We start from the raw sequence: 22743 nt of genomic DNA on the forward strand, positions 1-22743 counted from the left end.
AAATTTTTCAGCTTTTCCTTGCCACAATGTTGCTATTTGCAATTAATACAAAGGACCTAGGGCTAAATATGAACAGAAAGAGGAATGGGTTACAATTATGTATTACAAACTGTCCCATGATGGCAGAGGTACAGCTATAAGGCTCTCCAAGTAGATCGTTTTGCCAGAATTTGTATTTGTAGCATGTACACTGGAAAATTAATTAATTAGAAATGTTTATCAAAAGCAGATTAAATACAAGAAAAGAAAAAAAAAAACATTTAGAAAAATTGTTGACTTTAAGAATGTATTTTAAACCTAATCCTTGATTAGCGAGACCTGGCCATATGACCACTTTTGATGGTTTTTACTTCTCACTCCCTGCATCTGCTACTATACTACATATAATAAGTGAAATCCTATATGCTGCAATGATTGTAAAATCCTGGCAACAGTCAGACTGGCAGCAGGATCACTGCTCAGTATTAGCTGGTGGTGCTTATTACTGCCCTCTCTGTTGGTACACATTTCTTTCTTAGATCTTGTGAGATCTTTGAAACATTCTCAATTCCCAGTTGCAAAGCACCCAACACAGTGGGGAGCATGGTTGGTGTAGCTCTTAGGGGGACCCACATTTGAAAAAAAAAAAATACACACACACACAGACACACACCGCCATGCATACATACCCGCACACCCCCCTATGGGTGACCACACAGACACCCATACGGGTGACTAAACCACTTGCTGACTGCCCCGGAGACACGGCCAAAGTCTGGGCTGAGCAGGCAAGCCAGCTCTGCTGGGCACCGCTCCTGACCCGCACACATCTCGCTTTGTCTGTGAGCAGCTGTTGCACAGCCTGTGGGCAGTGCCAGCTGTGCGTAACGTGCAGTAAAGCATCTTTCACCTCCATCACGTGAAACTTGTAATTTGGCAACCAGGCTGGAGCAATAAGCGCTCATGAAAAGGAAAATGTGCTTTGCCTTTGGGGCCCGGGCCTGACGTCAGCCCGAGCAGGAAGCAGTGGAGTGTGGTCTGACCCTGCCAAGAAACACTCGGCTCTTCCCCCAGCAAAGAGCAAGTCAGGCCGGGGTGGGGACAGGCTGCCAAGGCCAGCCCCTTTGAGAAGAGGAAGCTTTTCGAGAAAATCAACCCTCCACAGCGCGCAGAGGAAGCAGAGACTGGTGAGCGTCACTGCTTGTAGCCATAGTCCCTGCCCTAGGCGTGCACCATGCGTAGCCGCTGCTGATGGCCGCAGCGGGGACAAAGGACTCTCCGGAGCGGGACTGCGACATGATGACCCTGCAGCAGCCGCACCTGGCCCTGAAAGGGGGCTCCCCCGCAGCTCTGTACATTCACAGCATGCCTGCCTGGGTGCTGGAGGATTTCTGCCAGAAGATGGACTGCCTGAGTGACTACGACTGGATGCGATTCGGTGAGAGGGCGATGGTGGGGCAGGTGGGCTGGCAGCAGGGCTGGCGCTCCCCGAGCCGGACGGGGCGGCGATGGGGGCGCACGGAGCGGCAGCGCGTTTAGGACATGTGGTCAAAGGGCGCAAGGTTGGGGCGAGGTACGCAGCCGTCCCCACGCAGGGCCTCCAGCCAAGTCATTCCCCAGCGCTCAGAGGAGTACATCCTGTAGACAGGGAATTCCCGTGCGACAATCTTTTTTCACGGTCAAGGATCAAGCGAAACCTCTGATTAATAGGTGGAATTCCAGACTTCTGAGTTCCCTTGGCTTCTCCTGGGCAGCCTGGCTCCCTCCCCTCGCTCTCTGCTATCTTTCGCACTCCCTCTCTGTTCGCGCTTTATCTTCTGCTACTTCTCGCTGCTTGCCTGTTTTCACAACGTCCCTCACATGTGCTTAGATGTTCTATTTTTTTCTTTCTTCCTTCGCTTCATGTATATTCCCTCGTACTTACTGCCCCTATTTTTCTCGGTCCTGACCATGTCCAGTTAATAAGTATAGAAAATGCAGTCCCTGAGTTTTTTATTCTTCTTCTGTATCCCAGTCCAAACAATTCTAACCTGAATCTTTTCTTAGTTGGCCTACCTTCCTTTATTTAACATGGTTTAATTTCATTCAAGACTTCACTAACTCTGCTGAGTAAACTCTTACCCCAGCTAAACTTGCTGACCTAGGGTGGGATTCATCTCTGCTCTCTTCAGATGCATAAAACTGTATGTCTAATGTTCTTGTAAAGCCAGCTGAGGTGTGAAGTCAGAAATCTTTGTTTCCGCACACGGTTTCCATTCCCTGGCCCCCAAGCCTCTCTCCTTCAGGCTAAGCAAGGAGCACATCAGGTGTAGGTGAGCTGAGAGGGGCTGAGTCAGACCGGCACCTTCGGTGGCTATCTCCACCAGCCCCCAGAGACCACAGATGAGCACAGCTGAATTTACACAAAATCCCAGGCCAGAGTGACAAGGTAACCATGTGTCACAAACCGCTGCTTCAGCACAGTTCATCCTGGCTTCGCTCCCCAGACCCTCTGCCCTCCGTCCCCAGGGCAGGCAAAGCCTCTTGCTGCCCTCAGGCAGGCGCTGACGGGTGGGGAAGCTGTGGCATAGCCCCATCCCAAACGCAGGGGCATACTTAGACACCTGTGTTGTGCTAGCGTTCTCGTTCCTCGCCCTCCTCCAGCCCATGGCTGCAACTCTAACGCTTGCGCTGTGGCCAGGCGCATCGGATTTCGCGGGAGCTAAACAAGGGGAGGTGGGTTGCATGTTGGTAAGGGAGCCGAGACGAGTACAGAAGGGGTAACCAGCCTGCTGCGTGCATTCGCGACACGGGACAAATGATGTAGGGTCAGCTTTAGCACGGTATCTCCTGCTTTTAAAAATAGCTGTATTTCACCGATAGCTTTATCTGACTGTAAATAACACCCAGATGATTCAGTTACTATTTGGCTTACCATAATATTGGTATTCAGTAATGTAGGCGGGAGTGCAGTCTCAGCACTGACTTCAGTTACCTATTTTGGGAGAATCACACCAGGAATTTAATCTGAACTTATTTTGGTACAAAGTATTAAGGTGAAGGAAGATTATGGGGAAAATATGCTGAAAAGTGTGACTGGGGTTTATTTTTTGGGTCTCTGATATAACAACATTTTTTTCCAGAATAGTCAAAGGAATAAAAGGCATATCTTACTTTGGGAACTGAATTTTCTTTATGTCCACATAGCTAGTTTATTGTGATCCTTCCTTTTAAAAGCATGTAAATGAAAAAGCAAAGTGTGTCTTGCACCTTAGCTTTCCCTGCTTGCACTTGCTTGGTTTTTCTAATTTTTAAACAGAAATATCCGTTGTCTCCCACTAGCCTCGTACGTGATAACTGATCAAACAGAGCTACGGAAAATCAAGTGCATGGAGAAGACGGGGATCAGCATAACAAGAGAGCTCATGTGGTGGTGGGGAGTGAGGCTGGCGACAGTGCAGCAGCTCCTGGACCTGCTGCAAGCACTGCAGCTCTACCGAGCGGCCCAAGTCATTCTGGACTGTGAGTAGCTGCCCCTTCCTCCCACAGGGAGTCTGTGCTGCTTCTCAGAGCGCCTAGACCCAATCCAGTAAATCTGTCTTGCTAGCTGAAGAAACTTTTTGCTGGGAGTCTCATGCTCAAATTCTAAAATTTCTCCACTGATTCTGATTTTCTGCTCTCAAATAAAATTTGTGGCGGGAAAGGAAGAGGTGACATAGAGGAGGAATCACACGTCCCTCTAGTTCGTCATCCCACCTTTGTAGTGGCCATCTTAGATGCTCCGAGAGGTGCTGAAGAGAGATTGTCTGTGGTCTGAACCAGGGGTGGTACTTTCATGCACCAGGCAGGGTTTCAAAACAGAGCTTAATTATGAATGTTTTAATTTTTCATACATTCTTGTTTCTCTGTGAAATGTTGTCATTATACTCTAATTGTCAACAAACTCAGAGCAGAAAAACATATAATCACTTGGCTATGCAGCCTGCTTTCCCGCACCATAAGAAAAAGGTTATGAAAAAGAGAAATGGTTTATCGACTAACTACATTACTATTTCTTTATCCCACTTCATATTTTCTCTATTCCTATCATAATGTTCTCCTCGATCCCTCCATAAATTAAGCAACTGTAGTCTTTTCTAACTCTTTGCATGTAATTCTTCTCACCTATCCCCAGTTTGCTCTATTTCAGATTTGTCTTTTTGAGGTAGGATGATTACAGTTTGAACTCAGTGTGTCTAGTTAAGGTAAATAGTTGTCTTATAGAAATCACAACACTTAAATATAATTTTCCTTTCCAATTTTCTCCATTGAAAATTATGTTTAAATTGCAGCTGTCCAGTCTTGTAAGCCAAATTGTACCTCAATCCAGTTCTACCACGAAATCTGTTGACCCCTGGACAACATAGTGTCTTTCTGTATTGAGTTGCCCCAAAAAGTTGGGAGTGCCCTTTTCACACTTTCTGGAAATCAGATGTTTGTATGAATTTTGCCATTTCCCCATAGAGAATTACTAGAAAGAAAAATTACAGATTTTTGTTACGTGGCAAAAAATGCTTAGAGAAGTACTGTCCAGGTGCATATGGGAAACGCTCAAAGCTTACGAGGGCGTATGCTTCCACAGGTGGAAAACGTGCAGGAGCACCATCTGCTTCTCGCATTCTGTGTCAGGGAAACTGTCGGTGACACGGGTGGTTTTGAGTTACATCACGAGCGGCCGTTGCACAACAGCAGCCTGCCTCCACAGGGCAGGGCCGCCAGCCGTCAGAGGTGCCGCTGGCATTCGCCGCGCAGCAGCTAGAGGCATTTCTAGTGGGAAGTCCAATAATGCATCATGGGTTTCTTGCCACAGCATTTCTTTGTGTAGCACTGCTGTTTCTCTGTAGTTTCCTGGCATTAGCGTGACTTTTAACCTTCATTTTGGTATGGCAGAAAAAAATCTTTAACACTGGTATTCTAAATTTCTATTTTCTTTTTTTAAAAAAAGGAATATTAAGTACCACAGGACAAGCAACCTTCAAGCAAATTCTGTCTTAGTACATCAAACACAATAACCACAGACCCTAACGAGAGCATTGCTCGGTTAATATAACTGATTTTGGCATCACCCATATGCAGCCTTTTGATTCAGCAGATCCACTTTCTGACTGAATCCAGTCACAGCATTCAGCTTAGGAGACTGTAACAATTCTTACTCTGCATTCCTCAGCAAAGCAAAGCAAGCTACGGGAAAGTGAATTCGAATCTGTTTCAATTTGTATATCAGTAATCCAATTGTTAATTTAGTCACAGTGACTGTGACTTTGAGGGTCCAGTCTGTGGGTGGACAGGATTGAAAACAAAAGCTTTTTTTTTTTTTTTTTTAAATTTATACATTGAATAAATGTGATCTAGATATCACCAATGCAATAAGCCTCGCTCCCCAATAATGGTATTTTTATGGATACTCTGGAGTAGAGGGTGACTTCCATGATGTGATGACACTTTCGCTCTGTGCCTGTTCAGTACTTAACACAGTTGATTCGTAGTCCATAAAGAGTTTCTGGGTGCTCTTATATAACACAGTATAACCTACCACACCTTAAACTCTAATTAGTTACAGTCCTTGCCTTCCTTCCCTGTCAGAGCGCGTTCTGGGGCCCACCTTTGTTTACAGCTGGCTTATTTCAGTGTATTCCTTTACAGAGTTCATTGACATTTCTGTAATCCCATTTTACACATTGTGATTTAATTAAAAAAAAAAAAATCATTCAAAAATTACTGAATGTTTTTACCACTACATAATAGCAGCAACAATTTTCAACATAATTTTTATCTGTCATGGAAAAGACTGGATTTGTTCAGTTAATTATGATACCTTTTCTTTCCCATGTGGGTTAATTTTGCCATTTTTGCAAAAGCTGAGTTCAAAGAGCTTAGAAAAATTATTTGTTGTAACAACTGAGATGCTGCTGCTTTCACCCCAAGATAGAGGGTTTTCTCTTTTCTTGCAGGCCTTTAGAACAAGACCATGAGTAGATTTCAAACTGAGATTAGTTCAGCACATTGCAGTGGTGAATCATTCTAAGAGAAGCTTCATGTATTTAATTTCAGAGAGCTATTGCTTGCAAACCACAACATTGTTGGATTCAATCTGATGTATAGCACCTTCAGTAAAACGACCCCCTGGATCTCTCTGATCATGTAGAATGCAAAGAATCAGGATTCCAATCCAAGAGCAGCTTCCAGCAACATCGCCATTAAAAATAAAGATACAACACAGATGAAAATAATCATCATCACCGCACAGAAACATTCATCACCCTTCTGTTTGTCTGACTGGTTTGCTTTTAAGTGGTATGTCAGGATCACTGTAGCTTGCGCAATATGCACCTGACTGCAAGAGGGGATTACCTGCTCTCTCTCGTGCTTCTGTGATTTACTTTTTTTTTCTTTTTTTGAGCTTTCTCAAAAACATTTCTGAGACTTTTTGGACTTCCCTTGCTACAAGCTGGAAAAACTGAGGTTTTTCCCCCTGTTAAAAATAAAACCCAATCAACTTCCTCCAGGCTGGAGGAGTACACTTTGTGATTTCTAAGAAAAAACTTGGTTTCTAAAAATTGTAGTTGGCTGATGCAAGTAAACAGGGCTCTTTATAATGATTTCTGCAGGCTAGATAGTAAATAGGGAAAGTAAATATTAAGAGATCATGGCAAGAAATGGACATACTGAATTCAGCTCATTAAGACACTGAACTGATGTAATAGACCTAACATACCTGACAGCTGACCCAAACTGGCCAACGAATTACACTTCTTACTTTTTCTCCTTGGAGAGCCAGCCTATGGGGGAGACACCTTCCTCCATCTTCCCCTGTTCTGGGGACTGTCATGGTTTAACCCCAGTCAGCAACTAAGCACCACACAGCTGCTCGCTCACCCTCCTCCCCCACCCCAGTGGGATGGGGGAGAGAACTGGGGAAAAAAAAAGTAAAACCTGTGGGTTGAGATAAAAGACAGTTTAATAGGACACCAAAGGAAGACAAAATAATATTAATGATAAAAGAATATACAAAGCAAGTGATGCATGATGCAATTGCTCACCACCTGCTGACTGACGCCCAACATTCTCATGATCAACATTATTCTCATGCTAAATCCAAAACACAGCACTATACCAGCTACTAGGAAGAAAATTGACTCTATCCCAGCTGAAACCAGGACAGAAGGCTAGATAAAGAGAGTTTGAAAGAGGATGGAAGAGACAAATCCTGTGGAGTGATCAATTCTTATTTATGCTTCTGGATGATCAATATTAATTTTTGCCCCAGATCAATTCAAATGCAATAAATTGGAAAACTGCAATGAAATGATCTTTTTAAAAAACTTCTTATAGGTGTCTTTTATATTGAAGTCCATAGCAAAATTTCATATTTATTTAAGTGGCAGAAAGTCTGGATTATTTTGTTGTTCGGCCATGTGGAAGTAGTTAATTTTTTCTCGAATTAACCCAATACAGGCATTCCACTGTATGCTTAATCATAAGCAGAAGTGATTTCTAGCAGGATCTTTTTAGGTTTAGACAAATCTTTGAAGTCTTTACCCTCTATTTCTGCTTTTTTATCTATGTCTGAATATGCTTACTCAGGTGATTCCCCTTGCGCAGATATGGAGAATACATTGCTTGTTCTATTGGGCGCTTTAAAAAACTAAGTGGTCCTTACATCACCATAATTCTATTCATTCTGACTTAAAGGGATCAGACACAACACACAGGTAGATGTTTTGCTGGCAGATTACTTCCAGGAGAGTTCTATCTCCCTTCAACAATTTCTTGCGCTACTCTAGTCCCACTTCTGAATGTCCATAATAATAATTTTTTTCTTATGTCAGTTCTTGAGCTTCAGTAGTGACCTGTTTGTCTGATGTGCAGGAAGTTGCAAAATTCATGAAACCCCCTGAAAAATAGGTTGAAAGAGGGAAGTGGTTCTAATTTTAGAGACTTCTAGGTTAAAGTACAGGAGGGAAAAGCCAACAACTGCAGAATACAAGGACTGTCAGTTTTGACTAAAGGCCTGCAAACTGTTCTATAGTTGATTTCAAAAACCCGTAAAATTTGGGATTTCATAGCATTCTGACACAGTAATAAAGAAACATGCCTGATTTTTCTGAGTTTTAATTTTAAGACCTAGTTTCATTCAAACCTGCATTCAGGGGTGACATTGAAGAAAGTGGATACAAACCCCAAACAGAGGTCAAAGGAAAAACTTGCCTAACATGAACATGCCCACTTCTACCATTATTGCTTTTCATATACTCCTACTCTTCAAACCTTAGTACACTGAAACTGTCATAGCTTGTCTTCTCTTAAACAGTTCTACTGAATCGTGGTTTATTATAAGGAGCACAGATTATAAACAAAACATACCGCTTCCTGCTTGTTTCAGATGCTCCCAATGCGTTCTTTGTACAAAAAAAAAGAACAAAAAGCTATTATCCGATTTGAAATGCAAACAGAGGCCTGTGGCTTTTGATTCCAAGATCACCACCATGCTTAAGATACAAAGTTGATAAAACAGCGTGACAAAAACCCCTTGTGTTAATACTCATGCTTATTTTCTTTTATATAAAAATAAAACATTATTTTTTATTTTTAAGAAAATGCTAAATGTATTGCTGATAAGAGGTGCCAGGTAGAAACAAAAGTTTAGAACTACAACCAGGAAAATGTTGTTACCAGGCAGTAGAAAGTCCTTATGTCACCCCCAGTGCAGACCGGGCCTTACCAAGCTCTTTTTCAACCTCAGTTTTAAACGCATTCATGGATAAGAATTCAGCTGCTTCTTCAGGAGATTTTGACAGCCTTGTATATCACAGTATCTTGAATATTTTTTCCCCATCCTAACTGTAGCCTAATCTAACTTTAGTAATTCCTTCTAAGATGTACATACTTTCCAAGTCCCTGTATGCTGAAAGCATCTTTGTACTTCTTTTAACCAGACTTCAAGTTGCTTTTTCAGCCTGATTCTGAGATTTTGCCAAGCTGTATACAACATAGGATATTTTAGAGCTGTAGTGAATCAATAATTTGGCCTTTAATTTTTCCTTATATATCAGTAAGTCTTGACCTTTGACCATTTTTATGTTTCCCCTAGATTGTCTCCAGTTTGTTTCTTACTGTTCATAAGTAAAAGTATGATTCTTTATTGCAAATAGTTCTATATAGGAAAGTGTTTTCTGAGAATGAGCATGGTCATGACGCTAAAACCATACAATTGAAAATAGTCCTAAAATATTTAACTGACTAAAACCAGCACAATTCTGTCAAACTTCCTCTCAGTCCCATGACAATTAAAAAAGAACTAGATGCCTTCTTTAGGCTGGGAGATATTTGTGATTTGAGATCACTGGCTGAAGGGTGCTATATAGAAAATGACAAAATAAATACACTGTTATTGCTAATTTGTTATCATAAGAGACTGTATATCTTTTGCATAGTCATCACTGGTATTTGTTTGAAGCTATCACTTCTTATTAATTTTCAGTAGTAGTTAATGTCATTAATATGGTCTGAATTTAAATACCAATAGTATTCCAGCAATTTAACAAAAAATTGCTTGAATGTTCATTTTAATGTTCATGTTAATTTACAGCCTGTTTTCCTGACTAGGATTATTTCCTGATAACTAATTGAAGTCAGACTCTATTTTCCCTGGTAATCTTTATATTTCCTTTGTTCTCTTTTGAAGGGACATCAGCCTCTAATATTACCAACTCTGAAAAAGAAGAGCTGGTAGAGCCACCTAAACAGGAGAACATATCTTTAACTCCCACAGAAAACAAAAATAGAGAGAGAGAAAATGAGATAAGTCTGTTGCCATCACCAGACTCTTCGCATCTGGGAGTATTACCAGCAGGTAGTAAGTAAAGTAATCGATTCTGAATTTGCTCTAACATTGAAATGACCATATAGACAAGACTGCTTCCCATTCGCTTTCAGTATAGTATAATTAATAGATTGCTCTTCAAAATGGTCACATTTGAATATTTGCCTTTTTCCTAGCACTGTTGTCTCCTGAGCTGTTTATTCCTAACTTTAGCACACAGCCTCCTGTTCCTCCTTCCTGTAGCTCTCTTGGCCTTGAGAGATGCTGGCTGTATCTATCCTGTGGGATCTCAAGACGTTTCCCAGGTCTCTGTGAACACCCTGGTCCCATCCTGGCTCCATGCTAAGACTAGATCAGTGCATACTTTTCCTGCTCCATGTCCTTCTCTCCATGCAAAATAAATCCAGGCCAGAAGACAGCCATGCACAGGTCAGCAGGCCCCTCTGCCTGGGAAAGGGAGGGAGCAGAATCACAGGACATACTGAGGAAAGCATCTGACCGACAGTATGGACGTAGGGAGCTCTATGTCCCTGAGCCAAGACCGGAGACATCTGCGTAGTTATCTTGCAAAGAGGAACCATGAAAACAGCTCCATATCTTCACACAGTAGTTCACATTTTGGCAGCTTCTCACAGATTATTTTTGTTCAGGAAATTCAACAAAATACCCCAGGCCTTTATAATTAGTCACAGGCTGTGGAATTAGAAAAATAAGGTATATTTTCAATGCTGTTATTTCAATTTCAGGTGCTGTTTCTGAAGGAGCCTTGTATTCGCTCCCTTCTCCACCACCTCCCCCAAGAGACCTTTTGAAATCCTTACAGTCAAATTGTCCTGTTCCATCAAGTGTGAAGGTAAAGCCCTGTAGTACTCATTGATTACAACAATTAAAATTGTCTTTATGACATTCTGTGTTTTTTCAATTAAAGTTTATCCCTCTACTTGTATAAAATATAAATCTAGTGAAAAAGTGGGGCTTGATTACAATTTGTTTGGACTGAATAGAATACTAATGCTTCAGTTAGATTACTTACAGTTTACATCACTTTTTTTGCCAGTGGAGGACCAGTGAGGGAAAAAATTAACAATATTGCATACTGCATAGCTCAGCATGGATAACATGCCCACAAAAAGCAATTAATTTTGAAGATATTTCAAGTATAGATTTTACAGAGGACTTAACATTTCTGGTGTGATCATAGGACAGTGCAATATGTACCACTGACTAGTCAGAATGGCATACTTCTTTTAGTTTAATTTTATACTTAAAATGTGGTTTCTGCTCAAAACTGGGCTAGTATCAAATTTAAGTCAGGTTGCCCAGAGCCTTGTGTAGTGACGACTGAAAATCTCCAAGGATGGAGGTTCCATCACCTCTCTAAGCCCCTGTTCCAGTGCTTAACTGTCTCACTGTGAAAAGTTTTTCTCATGTTCCTAATGATTTCAGCACACAGTCTCCTGTTCCTACCTCCCTATAGCTCTCTTGTCTTTAAGACACTCTAGCTAGATCTGTCCTGTGAGTTCTTAGAGTGTTTCCCAGATCCACATGCACACCCTGGTCCCATCATGGTTCTGTCTTGGCCTGTTTTCTTTGGTTTATTGTGTTCGAGTTTTTTTAAAGAAGATTGTGGTTTAAGAATTTAAACTCTTCCAAAATAACATGGTTCAAGAGTACCAGCTGGGAGAGAAGATTGCTACAAAGAATGCAGTAGTTTCAGAGTTTCTTGAGAGGGAGTTAATGTTTTGTTTTCTCAAGTCTGGAGCACATGAAGGTTGTGAAAGCTGCGTGATTAGGCTACAGTGGAAATGCAATAACAATTGGCATTAGGACTTGCCACACTGGAAGCCACAAATTACTGTGCAACTGACACCAGACGCTTCAGAAGTAGATGTGAAGTTCTTACCCAATAGATTATGAGAGACCGTACTTTCTGATCCAACTGTTTCTTAATATATGCCCCAGCCATACAGATTAACATTTTTGTAACTTAAACTAACATCACTTCAAATAAATATATGGACTTTTAAACAAAACTAGGTCTGTTTTCTGGGAAAGGTGGAAATGCAAATTGGCACCTGCTTTCAAGTCTCTTCTACTATGCAAAATTTTTAAATCAGCAAAACACATCAAGACAGGTATTACAAAGGGAAACCCTAATGAGTCATTGCACAGTACCTTTCGCGGTTCCTTTCAACAATCACAGTGATTGCTTAAATCATGGAAAAGAAAATATGACAGCTGAAAGAAGGAAAAAGCATATGAATTTTCATGAGATAAACTTGTTTCTTCTACAAATGTGTAGCCTTGCAGCTCTTCTACTCCTCAGCAAGAGACAATGAGTGATCTCCCCAGCGGGAGTCTTTTGTGGACCCAGAGGGAAGTTACTAATGCCACAAATGGTTTCAGTGACAAGAGCCGAATTTGTGAAGGTACTTTTGCAGATGTCTACAAAGGTCAGAGGAACAACATAGTATATATCATCAAAAGACTGAAAGAGGCAAGTACTCCACCTTTTCTTTTTCTTTGAAGGGGGTATGTTATTAGTATCTCTTGAACATTAGCAGTTGTTTAATATTGTATGGGCAAGGAATCAGAACGGCTACACAAGAGGAGAGGTAAAAAGGAAATGATGTAAAGTAAGTAAACCTAGATTCAGCAACACATATGAGAGATACTTACTCATGTGAGTTGTTTTATTAACTCTGTCCATGGTAGTAGCCTGCAACGTAGCTACCTGCATTGATGATTGGATCAGAGGTGTATTTACACTGTTTTTTTTCTAATTTTCAATTAATTGTTGCCTTTGACACAAAGTTGCCATCAGTGATACTTGCCTATTTTCTAAAGTAGCTTGTCATCTAGAGACTAAAAGATCTGTATAAATGCAACATCTTAATAATTACTATTGACATTCTGTTGCATGTTTCCACTTTTCAGATGGAATGCACAAGCCCAAATTCCACCCAAAGATTCTTTCACACAGAAGTACAGATTTGCTTTCGGTAAGCGGTTGGCTTTCAGATGCAGCCTGTGCGATTCCTGCATGTGGCCTGTTGCCCACGTGTTTAGTTTAAGACTGCTGCCTCTGTCTCCTGGGCGCTGTGCTGTTCTGGGGACAGTGGGGTTATGCACTGCCTCTGCAGAAGCCCTGGGGAAACAGCATGCCTCCCGGTGATGCTGCAGGTCCCTGCTGAGCAAACGCAGCCGCTCTGCCAGTCCTGGAGATGGTGAGGAAGCGGTGCCTTCTGGAGCTTTGTATCCCTCCTGCTTGCCCAGAATGGGGCTGCGCTATAACGATCCCTCTCTGCTGCTAGGTTACCCAGCCTTCTGCAGTCCTGCTCAGGGCCATTCTGTGCCTCCAGCTGCAGAATACAATTCACAGTTGCCTTGAATTTAGGAATTTATTCCAGCTCAGGAATGTATTTTTCTGTGTTGCTCTTAGTTCATTTGCAAATCATTGTTGATCTGTGCCTGCAGGTGTTGTCATGTCAACATTTTGCAGCTGCTGGGTTTCTCAGTAGAAACTGGATTGCACTGTCTGATATATCCATACCTGCCTAACGGATCGCTACAAAACAAACTTCAGTGTCAAGTAAGCAAATAATCTGGGTCTATGATGTGTCTGTGACTACAAGTCCTGTCCTGTTATTGTATGAAAAGCAATTATATCTCTTTGAATTCTGAGAAACAGCCAAAAAAAAAAAACCAAGTGCCCAAATATCTTGACTGCAAGTACTAGAAAAGCTGCAGCTCTTTCCCAGTCGTTCTACTGCAAAGCAGATCAGGTCAACAGGAAGTTTCTGCTGTGCAGCCTTTAGATTTTTAAAGTAATAAGGAATCTGCAAAATGTGCTGTCATGGTTTAACTGCAGCCAGCAACTAAGCACCATACAGCCGCTCGCTCACTCCCTCGCCACCGGTGGGATGGGGGAGAGAATCGGAAGGGTAAAAGGGAGAATACTCATGGGTTGAGATAAGAACAGTTTAATAATTGAAGTAAAATAAAATAGTAGTAATAGTAGTAGTAATAATAATAATAAACATTAATAATAATACACAAAGCAAGTAATATATTGTAGAATTGCTCACCACCCACTGACCAATGCCCAGCACGTCCCCGAGCAGCAATCACTGCCCCCCGGCCAACTCCCCTAGTTTATATACTGAGCATGATGTCATATGGTATTGGCATAGCCCTTTGGCCAGTCTGGGTCAGCCCCCCTGGCTGTGCCCCCTGCCAGCTTCTTGTGCACCTGGCAGAGCACGGGAAGCTGAAAAGTCCTTGACCAGTGTAAGCACTACTTAGAAACTACTTAGCACTACTTAGCAAGACCCAAAACATCAGTGTGTTATCAACACGTTCTCATCCTAAACCCAAAACACAGCACTATACCAGCTACTCAGAAGAAAATTAACTCTATCCCAGCTGAAACCAGGACATGCGTCTATTCATATTGTAATATTTCATTGGATTTGGGAATACGTTTCTGTAGAATCCATCATCGTATTCATTGGCATAATGTGCTATGAAGTTTTACAAGGGCTTAAGAGGGAACACTTTGAAATGTTCACGCCTACTAAAAGAGCATTTGCAGAGGAGATCATAGGGCAAAGAAACATCAGAAAAGCAATCCATTGAAACCAGCGCTATGTCTCAATAATGGCCAGTACTTGATGGTTTGGACAAGCATGATCCTTGCTGTATCCTTATCTCACTGTGTCCTAAGGCAGGCAAAATGTGCAGCACAATATAGAAGAATAGGTTCCTCAGTTGGCCTAGAAATCATCAGTTTCTGCCTTGGATCAAACTTTGATTTAGGTCAGCAGGAGTTTTGATTGGGACTAAAACTCAGTCTTTGGTTTTCAAAACTGCTAATGTCTTACAGTTTTTTATTCTATAAAATACCAATTTTTTCCTCACTTCCTTGCAGGATGATTCTGCTCCACTGACCTGGGAGATGCGAATTAACATTTCTATAGGACTCATCCGAGCTGTAGAGTATTTACATAATTTTGGAATTCTTCATGGGAATATCAAAAGGTGAGGGGTTTGGCCTATCAGCACTTCCTTGGTCACCTGTTAATTCCAGGATTTCTTTAACAACAATGGCTGAAAGCTTATGCAACTTTTAAATCTTTTTAAATTTTGTAATTTGCAGTATCTTTTTGCTATGTCTTGTTCTGTAGGGTGTTTACCGTTTTATGTTTAATCTTTTCTAAATGATGGGTATATTCTTTTGTAGTAATTTTTGGAGTGCTTGTTCTTCCCCCTCTCACTTTCTACCATTCTTTATCCTTTCATTCATACACAGCAGGCCAAACGCTGGAAACTTTCAGCACTTAATTTTAAAAGTGTAAAACTGTAATTCTTTACGTCAATTTAAAGTAATTACTTGACCAATATTGTTATTTGTCTTTCTTTATCACAGCTCAAACGTCTTGTTAGATGAAAACTTTACACCAAAGCTTGGACATTCAGGTCTGCGATTGTGCTGTGTTGATAAAAAATCAGAATATGCTATGATGAAAACCAAAGTCCTACAAGCTTCCCTTACTTATCTGCCAGAAGATTTTATCAGACATGGGCAGTTAACAGAAAAAGTTGATATATTCGGCTGTGGTGTGGTATGTTGCCTTTTTCCCATGTTCAGTTGCATTCTTTGGTGCTTCTAGACAGGAAATTGGATATAAGAGCATGTGCCTCATATAGTTGTTTTGCCAGCAATTTCATGTCGTAGTTGCTGACTATATAATGTGTTGAAATCCTGTTTTTAACTATGTTCATACTCCATATATACTTCAGTTTGTGGCAAAATTAGGTGAATCTTTTGAACAACAGAAACAAAATTGTTTCTTGTTGCAAAAAAAATATTACTCTGCTGATAGTTTTTAAAAAAAAAAAAAAAAAGAGTAGCAGAAAAACCGCAGTCAGGTTCTCACAATTCTTGCAGATTTGCCCTGTGAACTGCTACAAACATCACCTGTTAATTTGGAATTTCAACTAAACTAATTGATAGTCTATGACCTCACCTGTCTCCAGGTGTTTCCATTTAAACAGGAAGTTACTCTGTTCAGTGTGATTTCTTATCTAGATTTAGAGTGGCTCTCTTCTCATCCTTTGTTTTAATGATATCTATTGTATCTAACTACAAAATTTGGACTGGGCCCCAGAGGTAGATCTGAAGTGTCATAAAGATTGCCCAGATCTGGCATTGTTAAGCTATCTGAAGTAAAAATATAATTTCAAAATGCCCTGGCAGTTCAATATGTCTTTAGTTACAAAACTCACTTTTAAAAATAGAATTATTTCTGAACAAATTGTTTTATCTTCCAAATATACTTTCTAGGTCTTAGCAGAGATACTGACAGGGATTAAGCCACTGGATGAAGGAAGACACCCTGTTTATCTGGTAAGAAAAAGCAGGCATAATGAATACTAACACGAGTGAATGGGGTTGCTGTCATAAAATGAATTTTCATTTTATATAAATACAGGTTGTTATTTGCAATCTGCTGTACACATCCTGAAGAAGGGATGTTTAGAAGCCATATCCTGGTCCCATTAACATTAATAACCTACCTGGCTTTAGGTAGAAGCAGAATATATATTCCCATTCACATACCACACTCATGAGTGCTGGCCTGATTATATTAGGAGATACTCCAGAATAATCGGTGTTTAAATACATGCTTATTTAAGAGACAAGGCTTTGTGCTGAAATGCTGCTGCATGGTTTCTATGTGCCAGAAAGAGGTGTTATGAGCCAAACTGAATGGTGAATGGGGAAACCTGGGTAGGTGGTAACTGCAGTTGCTCATCATGATGTTTATCAGGTGTTTATGTATTGCACTGGTGTCTGGAATTTATATCCTGGCCAATTTACCCAAGCTGTGATTAGAACTACACAAACTACTTTCACAAGCAACTAGAACTGGCCAGGCTCACTGAATGCCATTAACACCATCGTCCTGAAAACAGACTCCACCTATATTCCTTCTATGGGATGTGCTCTTTCTGATTTGCCATCTTGTTGAAGCGTTTGAGGGGAAAACGATAGTATTCTTACTTACTATTTCCAAGCAATTCAGCCATGTTCAAATGGGTTCAGAAAATAAAGGATCCTAGGTTTCTGATTTCTTTAGCAAATGTTTAAAAACACCTGTGCAAGAATGCTGCTATATACATTGTTGATTTTCATTCCTATAAATGGGCATAAGCCTAGAAAAGCTGGGTCTGCTTTAGTGAATTTGACATTAGACACCTGCAGAGAAAAACTTTGACTTTCTCCCTCCTGTGAAAACGAACATTTCTGTCAGTTGCATGAACAGAGATTCTTAAAGCTTTTAGGTCTGTAAACGAGCGGTTAAGGAGCAATAATAACAAATATATGGCAAGAGTCATATTCTCAGTGATTCAGATAGAAATAAATGTTTGTGTTAATTTTGCCTTCACTAATGTCTCTCTTTCCTTTGAACAGAAAGATATGATTGCTGATGAAATTCAAATAGCGAAAGAAAGCTCACACTCCAAAGTAAAAAATTTTGAAAAGCTAGCTGCCAAGGAAATATGCTGTAAATATCTAGACAGGAAAGCAGGACACTTGCTGGAAGAGGTTGCTATTGATTTTGCCTCAGCCATCTGCCTTTGTCTGAGAAAGAAGAATTCTAACATAGCAGAGGTAATATTTTAAATACATGACGAAGATTTTAGTCTTCTTGACAGCAAGGTCTAAAGCTACAGCATTCATGCCTTATTTTTGAGAGTGTTGACATAGGAGAATGTGTGTAAGCAGGCGTACAGGAATTATTCTGCATTCACAGATTTTGTTGTTAAAAACAGGTGCTTGAAATTATGGAAATAGCTGAAAATAAATTTAGAGAGCATTACATCTGTGGAGGCAGCACTTCTGGATTCTCCATGAACACTCCAGAAGAAACGGATGATGAGACAACTAGTCTCAGCATGGATGTGCTTTCTGCAGGGGAGAATAAAGAGGACAGCACACAGCCAGTGATCCTGACAAGTGCCAATCCATGCACACCTTTAATAGGAGCTGTGTCACCTGACATTTACTGCGGTCAAATGTCAAGGGTCCCTTGTGAATCAGATGAATCAAGCAGTTTTATATGGAATCCTTCAGAAAAATCTACAGATGAGCTATCTAGCAACAGCTGTAACAATTCAGAAAATACAGCAGCCTCTGTTTACAGGATCAAGCAGGAAAAACCTGCAAATGGACTCCAGGAAAGAAATGCGGCATGTGCCAAAAGTGATGACGTCTTGGAAGCGGTGTCTACTGCACAGAGCACCTTGCAACAACAAAATGAAGACCTTGACTCTTCATGTTCTTCACAAGGTAAATGTAGAAAAATCTGAAGGGTGCACACAGAACATTCAAAAGCATACGATCTTCAAGCTGTTTTGGCAAAACTGCCCATGCTCCTGTTATGATAACCGAAGTCTTTGTAAAAGTGATCTAGGATTATAATAGTAGGGACAAATTACTGTCTTTTCCCAAATTCCAAATTGCTTAGGTTCTTCTTCCTACTTCTAAACACATTTCTCACAAAAGGAAATCTTTTCTCCTTGATAAGGATTTTACCAATAAATCTACAAAATATTTTCTGTTCTTCTATCAGATGTTTTTATTAAGCCAGTTTAGGTTGTCGGGGTTTTTTTAATTTAAAATTATCATTATTCCTGAGACAATAGATGGATTTTTTTTCTCAATATTTGGGCTTTTTTGTTTTTCAGCATTAGCCAGAGAGACATCTTGGAAAATAAAGATAAACGATCAAAAAAAGAAGCTAATGGAAAATATTTTGCTCTATGAAGAAGACAAATTAAACAGTTCTGAACTTTTTGAATCATAAATTGGATGGATTTATTAGCAGTGGCCAGCTCAGAAGAAGAAATAAGGACTGTCTCTTCATTAGAAAGATGGTAAAAGTGTACCTTTCATGTAAGGTTAAGTAAGTAGCAGATTTGGATCAGAAACTTGAGCCCTGACTGAAGAGAACAAAAACGATCACACTGAGAAGAAACAGAAAACATCTGTTCTAAAGCAGATTAAAGCACAATGCCACTCTGTAAACAGAAATGCCTTCTTCCTTTTCATCTGCAATACAAAAAGATATGGCAAACACAAACAATTGCCAAAATAATTTATGATCCTTTTGCAGTGTATTTCAGAAAGCATCTACATATAATGTATGTCTTATTAAAATACACAGTCCTAGAAGTTATAGGGCAAGCACTGATCAGCAACCAGTTAGCAATACCCATTATTGTTATCCAACTGTGTACAAGCAGACAGAAATCTTCAGAGAGATTGGAGTAGGTTTCAGCTTTGAAACGAATCTATCCTATTCCGTATTATGTTAGTCCACACACTCAGAAACACTGCGTTACCAGAGAAAGGAATTTTTATGCAAGTTCTCAGATGTATTCTATGATGTGACTCGATCTCAATTTGAATTGCACTGAACATACTTGTAAGTAAACAATTTAAGCCACGTTAGTCTACTCTATGAGCTGCTCTACTACATATATACATATGACACCCTTTGAAGTCTAACCTTTAAGTTAAGTTTTGCTGTCAGGAGGTCTAAGACAGTGTTGAATACTTCATAAGAGTATTTCTGGAAGTTAATTTTTTCTAAAAGTGTCCTTTACATGTTGTTAAGGTTTGTCATTGTGTTTCACATGGCAACTGTTGTATATTTTGGATTAGGGACAAGATTTTAATTTAAAATATCTTTAATTTTGTTATAGGTCACTTAAAATTCGATTTGTTATATTTATTTTGGCAATGGGTTAAAGAATCGGTGAAAGACGAGCTAGTAAGTGGACCTGTTCATGGTGCCACGCTCACTACGTATTCTCAGAGAGGAATTGTTTTGTGTGTCTCTTGGCTTACCCAGCATTAGCAGCATTGGGGTCAGCCTCAGTGATCACATTTAAAAGAAAAAACATAGAAACTGATATGCTGTCATATTTATTACCAAGTGAAAGCCCCCTTAAGAAAGTGTCACTTTTATTCTTATGACTATTTATTATTTGTAATATTGTTAGCATATTCCACTTTTCTGCAGTCTAAGGAAATACAGGTTTATTATAAACAAAAAGAACTATCAGAACATGTAGCTCAGCTTACAGACAGGTGACTGCTGCCTCCTTAGCATAGGTAATAGGGCCTGATGTACAGAAAGAGCTAAAATTCACAATGGAGTTCAGGGAATATTTTAAAAAAATATTCATTTATATCTAATTCTTTTAATTGGAATTGTGTAATGGTATAGTTTTCCTAGCTTTGCCTGAAGGTCTCCGAGTAAGGCCTCATATCTTCTGTATTTGTACAGTACAGTTCATTGTAGGTACTATTATGAGCAAGTAAAAGTATTTTAACTAAAGACCTGAGTATTAGAATCATCTACACATTTATCAAATTGATTTCTACACTAAAAACTGGTAAAATTCCTTAATTATAAGTGCCTTGGATACTGTCTATATATTTGCCAGTGTCAGTTTTTTTATTTTACCAGAATCAAACCAAGAAAACATTGGTACTCACATAAGAAACATTGAGTATATTCAGATTGGTCAATAACTGCTTAATTCTACATGAGATTTAATTGAGATACTTTATGGTGCTGAAAATTTAATATTCATTGTTTTTCATGGGTGTGTTTTGGGAGATCCATGGTAAATACCTCCGGTCTCCTCCAGGAAGAAATGCACATAGACACACCCCAGAGCTGAATGGAAAACCTAAGTACATTGTACATTGAGGAATATAATTTAGACACAGTTCTGTTTCACAAAAAAGCTTTAAAGGTTTTGTTCTCCTGTAGCCACAAAATGAAATTGTTATCCTTTGACTTGTTCCATGTCAGTTTTAAAATATTCTGAGGTGACATACATGGTCTTGTAGAGTTACGTAAGTATATAATGTAACATGTAAGACACTGTGTAGTCTTACAATAATGGTACTCTGTTACATAACTTGGCTATTCAGTATAACGTATGTTTTAATCTCAACTTGTCAAATTTATACATTACCATTTACTAATACCTTTGTGAATAAAAAAAAAAAAAGAAAAAAATCCTTTCTTTATAGCCTGCTTTTTCATGATTTATGGCACAGAAAAATGTGTCTCAATCCACCATATTTAGGTAAATTTGTGTTTGTAGGGAAGCAGCTCAAGGTCTCTCTGCACACACTTAATCATTACTAATTATTAGTACAAACACATTTATTCAGTCTTCATTCACTGTTAAATAGCTGATTTTTTCCTTTGAGGCATCCTTAGAGAAAAATTTCACTCTAAAATTAATAATTACAAGGGTTACTGAGATATGACTGACAATTATTGTTGTTTAGATGCACAATCTATAGTATCCTTTATCCTTAGGACATTGTAGCTCTTTGTCAAAAATGAAGGACAACTCTGTGTTTTTTTATCCATGAATACCAGAATAAGGGTACAGAATATAAATGTTAAAAAATATAGTTGTTATAGAACTACAGAACTGTGCAAGTAAAACTAATTTGGAGATCAGCACCTCCCAAGGGTGCTGTTAAAACCTAGAGGCTGAACATCATCCTATATTGTTGATTAATGGCAAGAATTATCAGTTCTTTGACACGTTATTTTTTCTTGTATGTTTAATAATGTGAATAAATACAGACATGGAAGCATCATGTCTACTAGCAAAACTAAGAAGGCATTTAAATACGTGGAGTGTGAGGAAAGCTGCATTACACCATTCTGGAGGTTACTAATTGCTGTGTAACCATTGACTGCATCTTATGTATCCTTTGTACTAGAAGATTTTTGTATCTAAAAATGAAATGTCCATGCTATGAAACATACAGCTTCCAACATGTGCTAGGGTTTTGGGTTTTTTTCAGGCAACAGTGAAATAGATGCATTTCCTAACATTTGATGAATCATGTTTCCTGGTGCTGTTTCTTATACAGTTGCTGCCGGTTGTTAAGGTAAATAGTAAGTTTCCATAAATTGAAAGACTGGACTACACCTTCAAGCATTCCAGTAAAGTGAGTGTACAAGAACAACCCAACCACGCATGACATTGATCTATACACATTATTATTAAGTAGAATCTTTCTAGGTTTGACAACTTGAACCTGCAGTGGAAAAATTCAAATAAGTATTTCAAGATATAATTCCTACAGCAGAATATTATCATTCAGAGAAAACAACTGCAGTATTATCTACGAAAAGCTGCTGACTCTTTAGAAACCCTTAAGGTATTCGTAGTGTACTTCTCATGTGTTCACGCAGTGGTGAGTAACCCTAATCCCGAGCTGTGTGAGAGGCTCATCAGAGAGGGAGAAAGGAGCTGCTGAGCCCCACAGAAAAATCAGCGTTTGCATCTGTGGGAGGGTGCGTTTGACAGGCTGGGAAAGGCAAGCAGCAAGTAGAAGAGAAAACGGCATGACTGCACAGCTAAGTCCATAATAACAGTTCTCACTGAGGACATGCTCATCCCCACGCACCAGCCTGCATACAACCAAATGTGTGTTTCGTATTTTGTGTGCTGTTCTGCACAGCGCCCTTGCCCAAACTGATGCCTTTCAGCTGCGGTAATTCATACAGTACAATCCATGTGGCTTTTGCAGCATTCCCAAGTGATACAAATATCTGTTTCTTTCCTTAAGTCCTCTAATTAATAAAGCCTGTCCCGCTGAGAAAACGCTCGGTACAACAGCCCACAGGACACCCCCGGCCGCTCCTCAAGCGCCTTCCCTGCGCTTCCCGCCCCGCGGCAGAGGCTGCGCCCTCACAGCTGCGGGCCGGGCCGGGCTCCTCAGAGGGCCAAGGCCAGAGCCCACCCCACGGTGTATTTCTGCCCGTGCTGTTACCACTGACCCTTTCCTGCGGAGCGGTCTGAGTGCG

At 40.0% G+C, this 22743-nt stretch overlaps 1 protein-coding gene across 3 annotated transcripts; it reads left to right on the forward strand.

Moving 5' to 3' along the window:
- Positions 1-82: 82 nt before the first annotated feature.
- Positions 83-21293, forward strand: IRAK2 (interleukin 1 receptor associated kinase 2). 3 transcript variants are annotated; one of them, XM_082322730.1, is made up of 13 exons: positions 83-1417; positions 3301-3480; positions 9683-9853; positions 10567-10673; positions 12123-12317; positions 12758-12822; positions 13298-13412; positions 14751-14860; positions 15249-15444; positions 16167-16229; positions 17298-17498; positions 17660-18176; positions 18575-21291. In XM_082322730.1, exons 1-13 carry the CDS (start codon positions 1231-1233, stop codon positions 18691-18693), a joined length of 2226 nt encoding a protein of 741 aa, XP_082178856.1. In that variant the 5' UTR covers positions 83-1230; the 3' UTR covers positions 18694-21291. The 3 variants fall into 3 exon arrangements, with proteins under 3 accessions (XP_082178856.1, XP_082178857.1, XP_082178858.1); XM_082322731.1 differs by having other exon boundaries at positions 9683-9850; XM_082322732.1 differs by lacking the exon at positions 83-1417 and adding an exon at positions 2230-2407 and having other exon boundaries at positions 18575-21293.
- Positions 21294-22743: the final 1450 nt, after the last annotated feature.

This window comes from Platalea leucorodia (genome assembly GCF_965183815.1).
Source record: "Platalea leucorodia genome assembly, chromosome: 9".
In the NCBI taxonomy this organism is placed as follows: Eukaryota; Metazoa; Chordata; class Aves; order Pelecaniformes; family Threskiornithidae; genus Platalea; species Platalea leucorodia.

Bases quoted from the DNA above. Each gene is read 5' to 3' on its own strand.
- IRAK2 (XM_082322730.1), top strand. From the start codon at position 1,231: ATGGCCGCAGCGGGGACAAAGGACTCTCCGGAGCGGGACTGCGACATG. The intron at 10,674-12,122 runs GTAAAGCCCTGT...ACAAATGTGTAG, and splicing joins CTGTTCCATCAAGTGTGAAG to CCTTGCAGCTCTTCTACTCC. The intron at 16,230-17,297 runs GTAAGAAAAAGC...TCCTTTGAACAG, and splicing joins GAAGACACCCTGTTTATCTG to AAAGATATGATTGCTGATGA.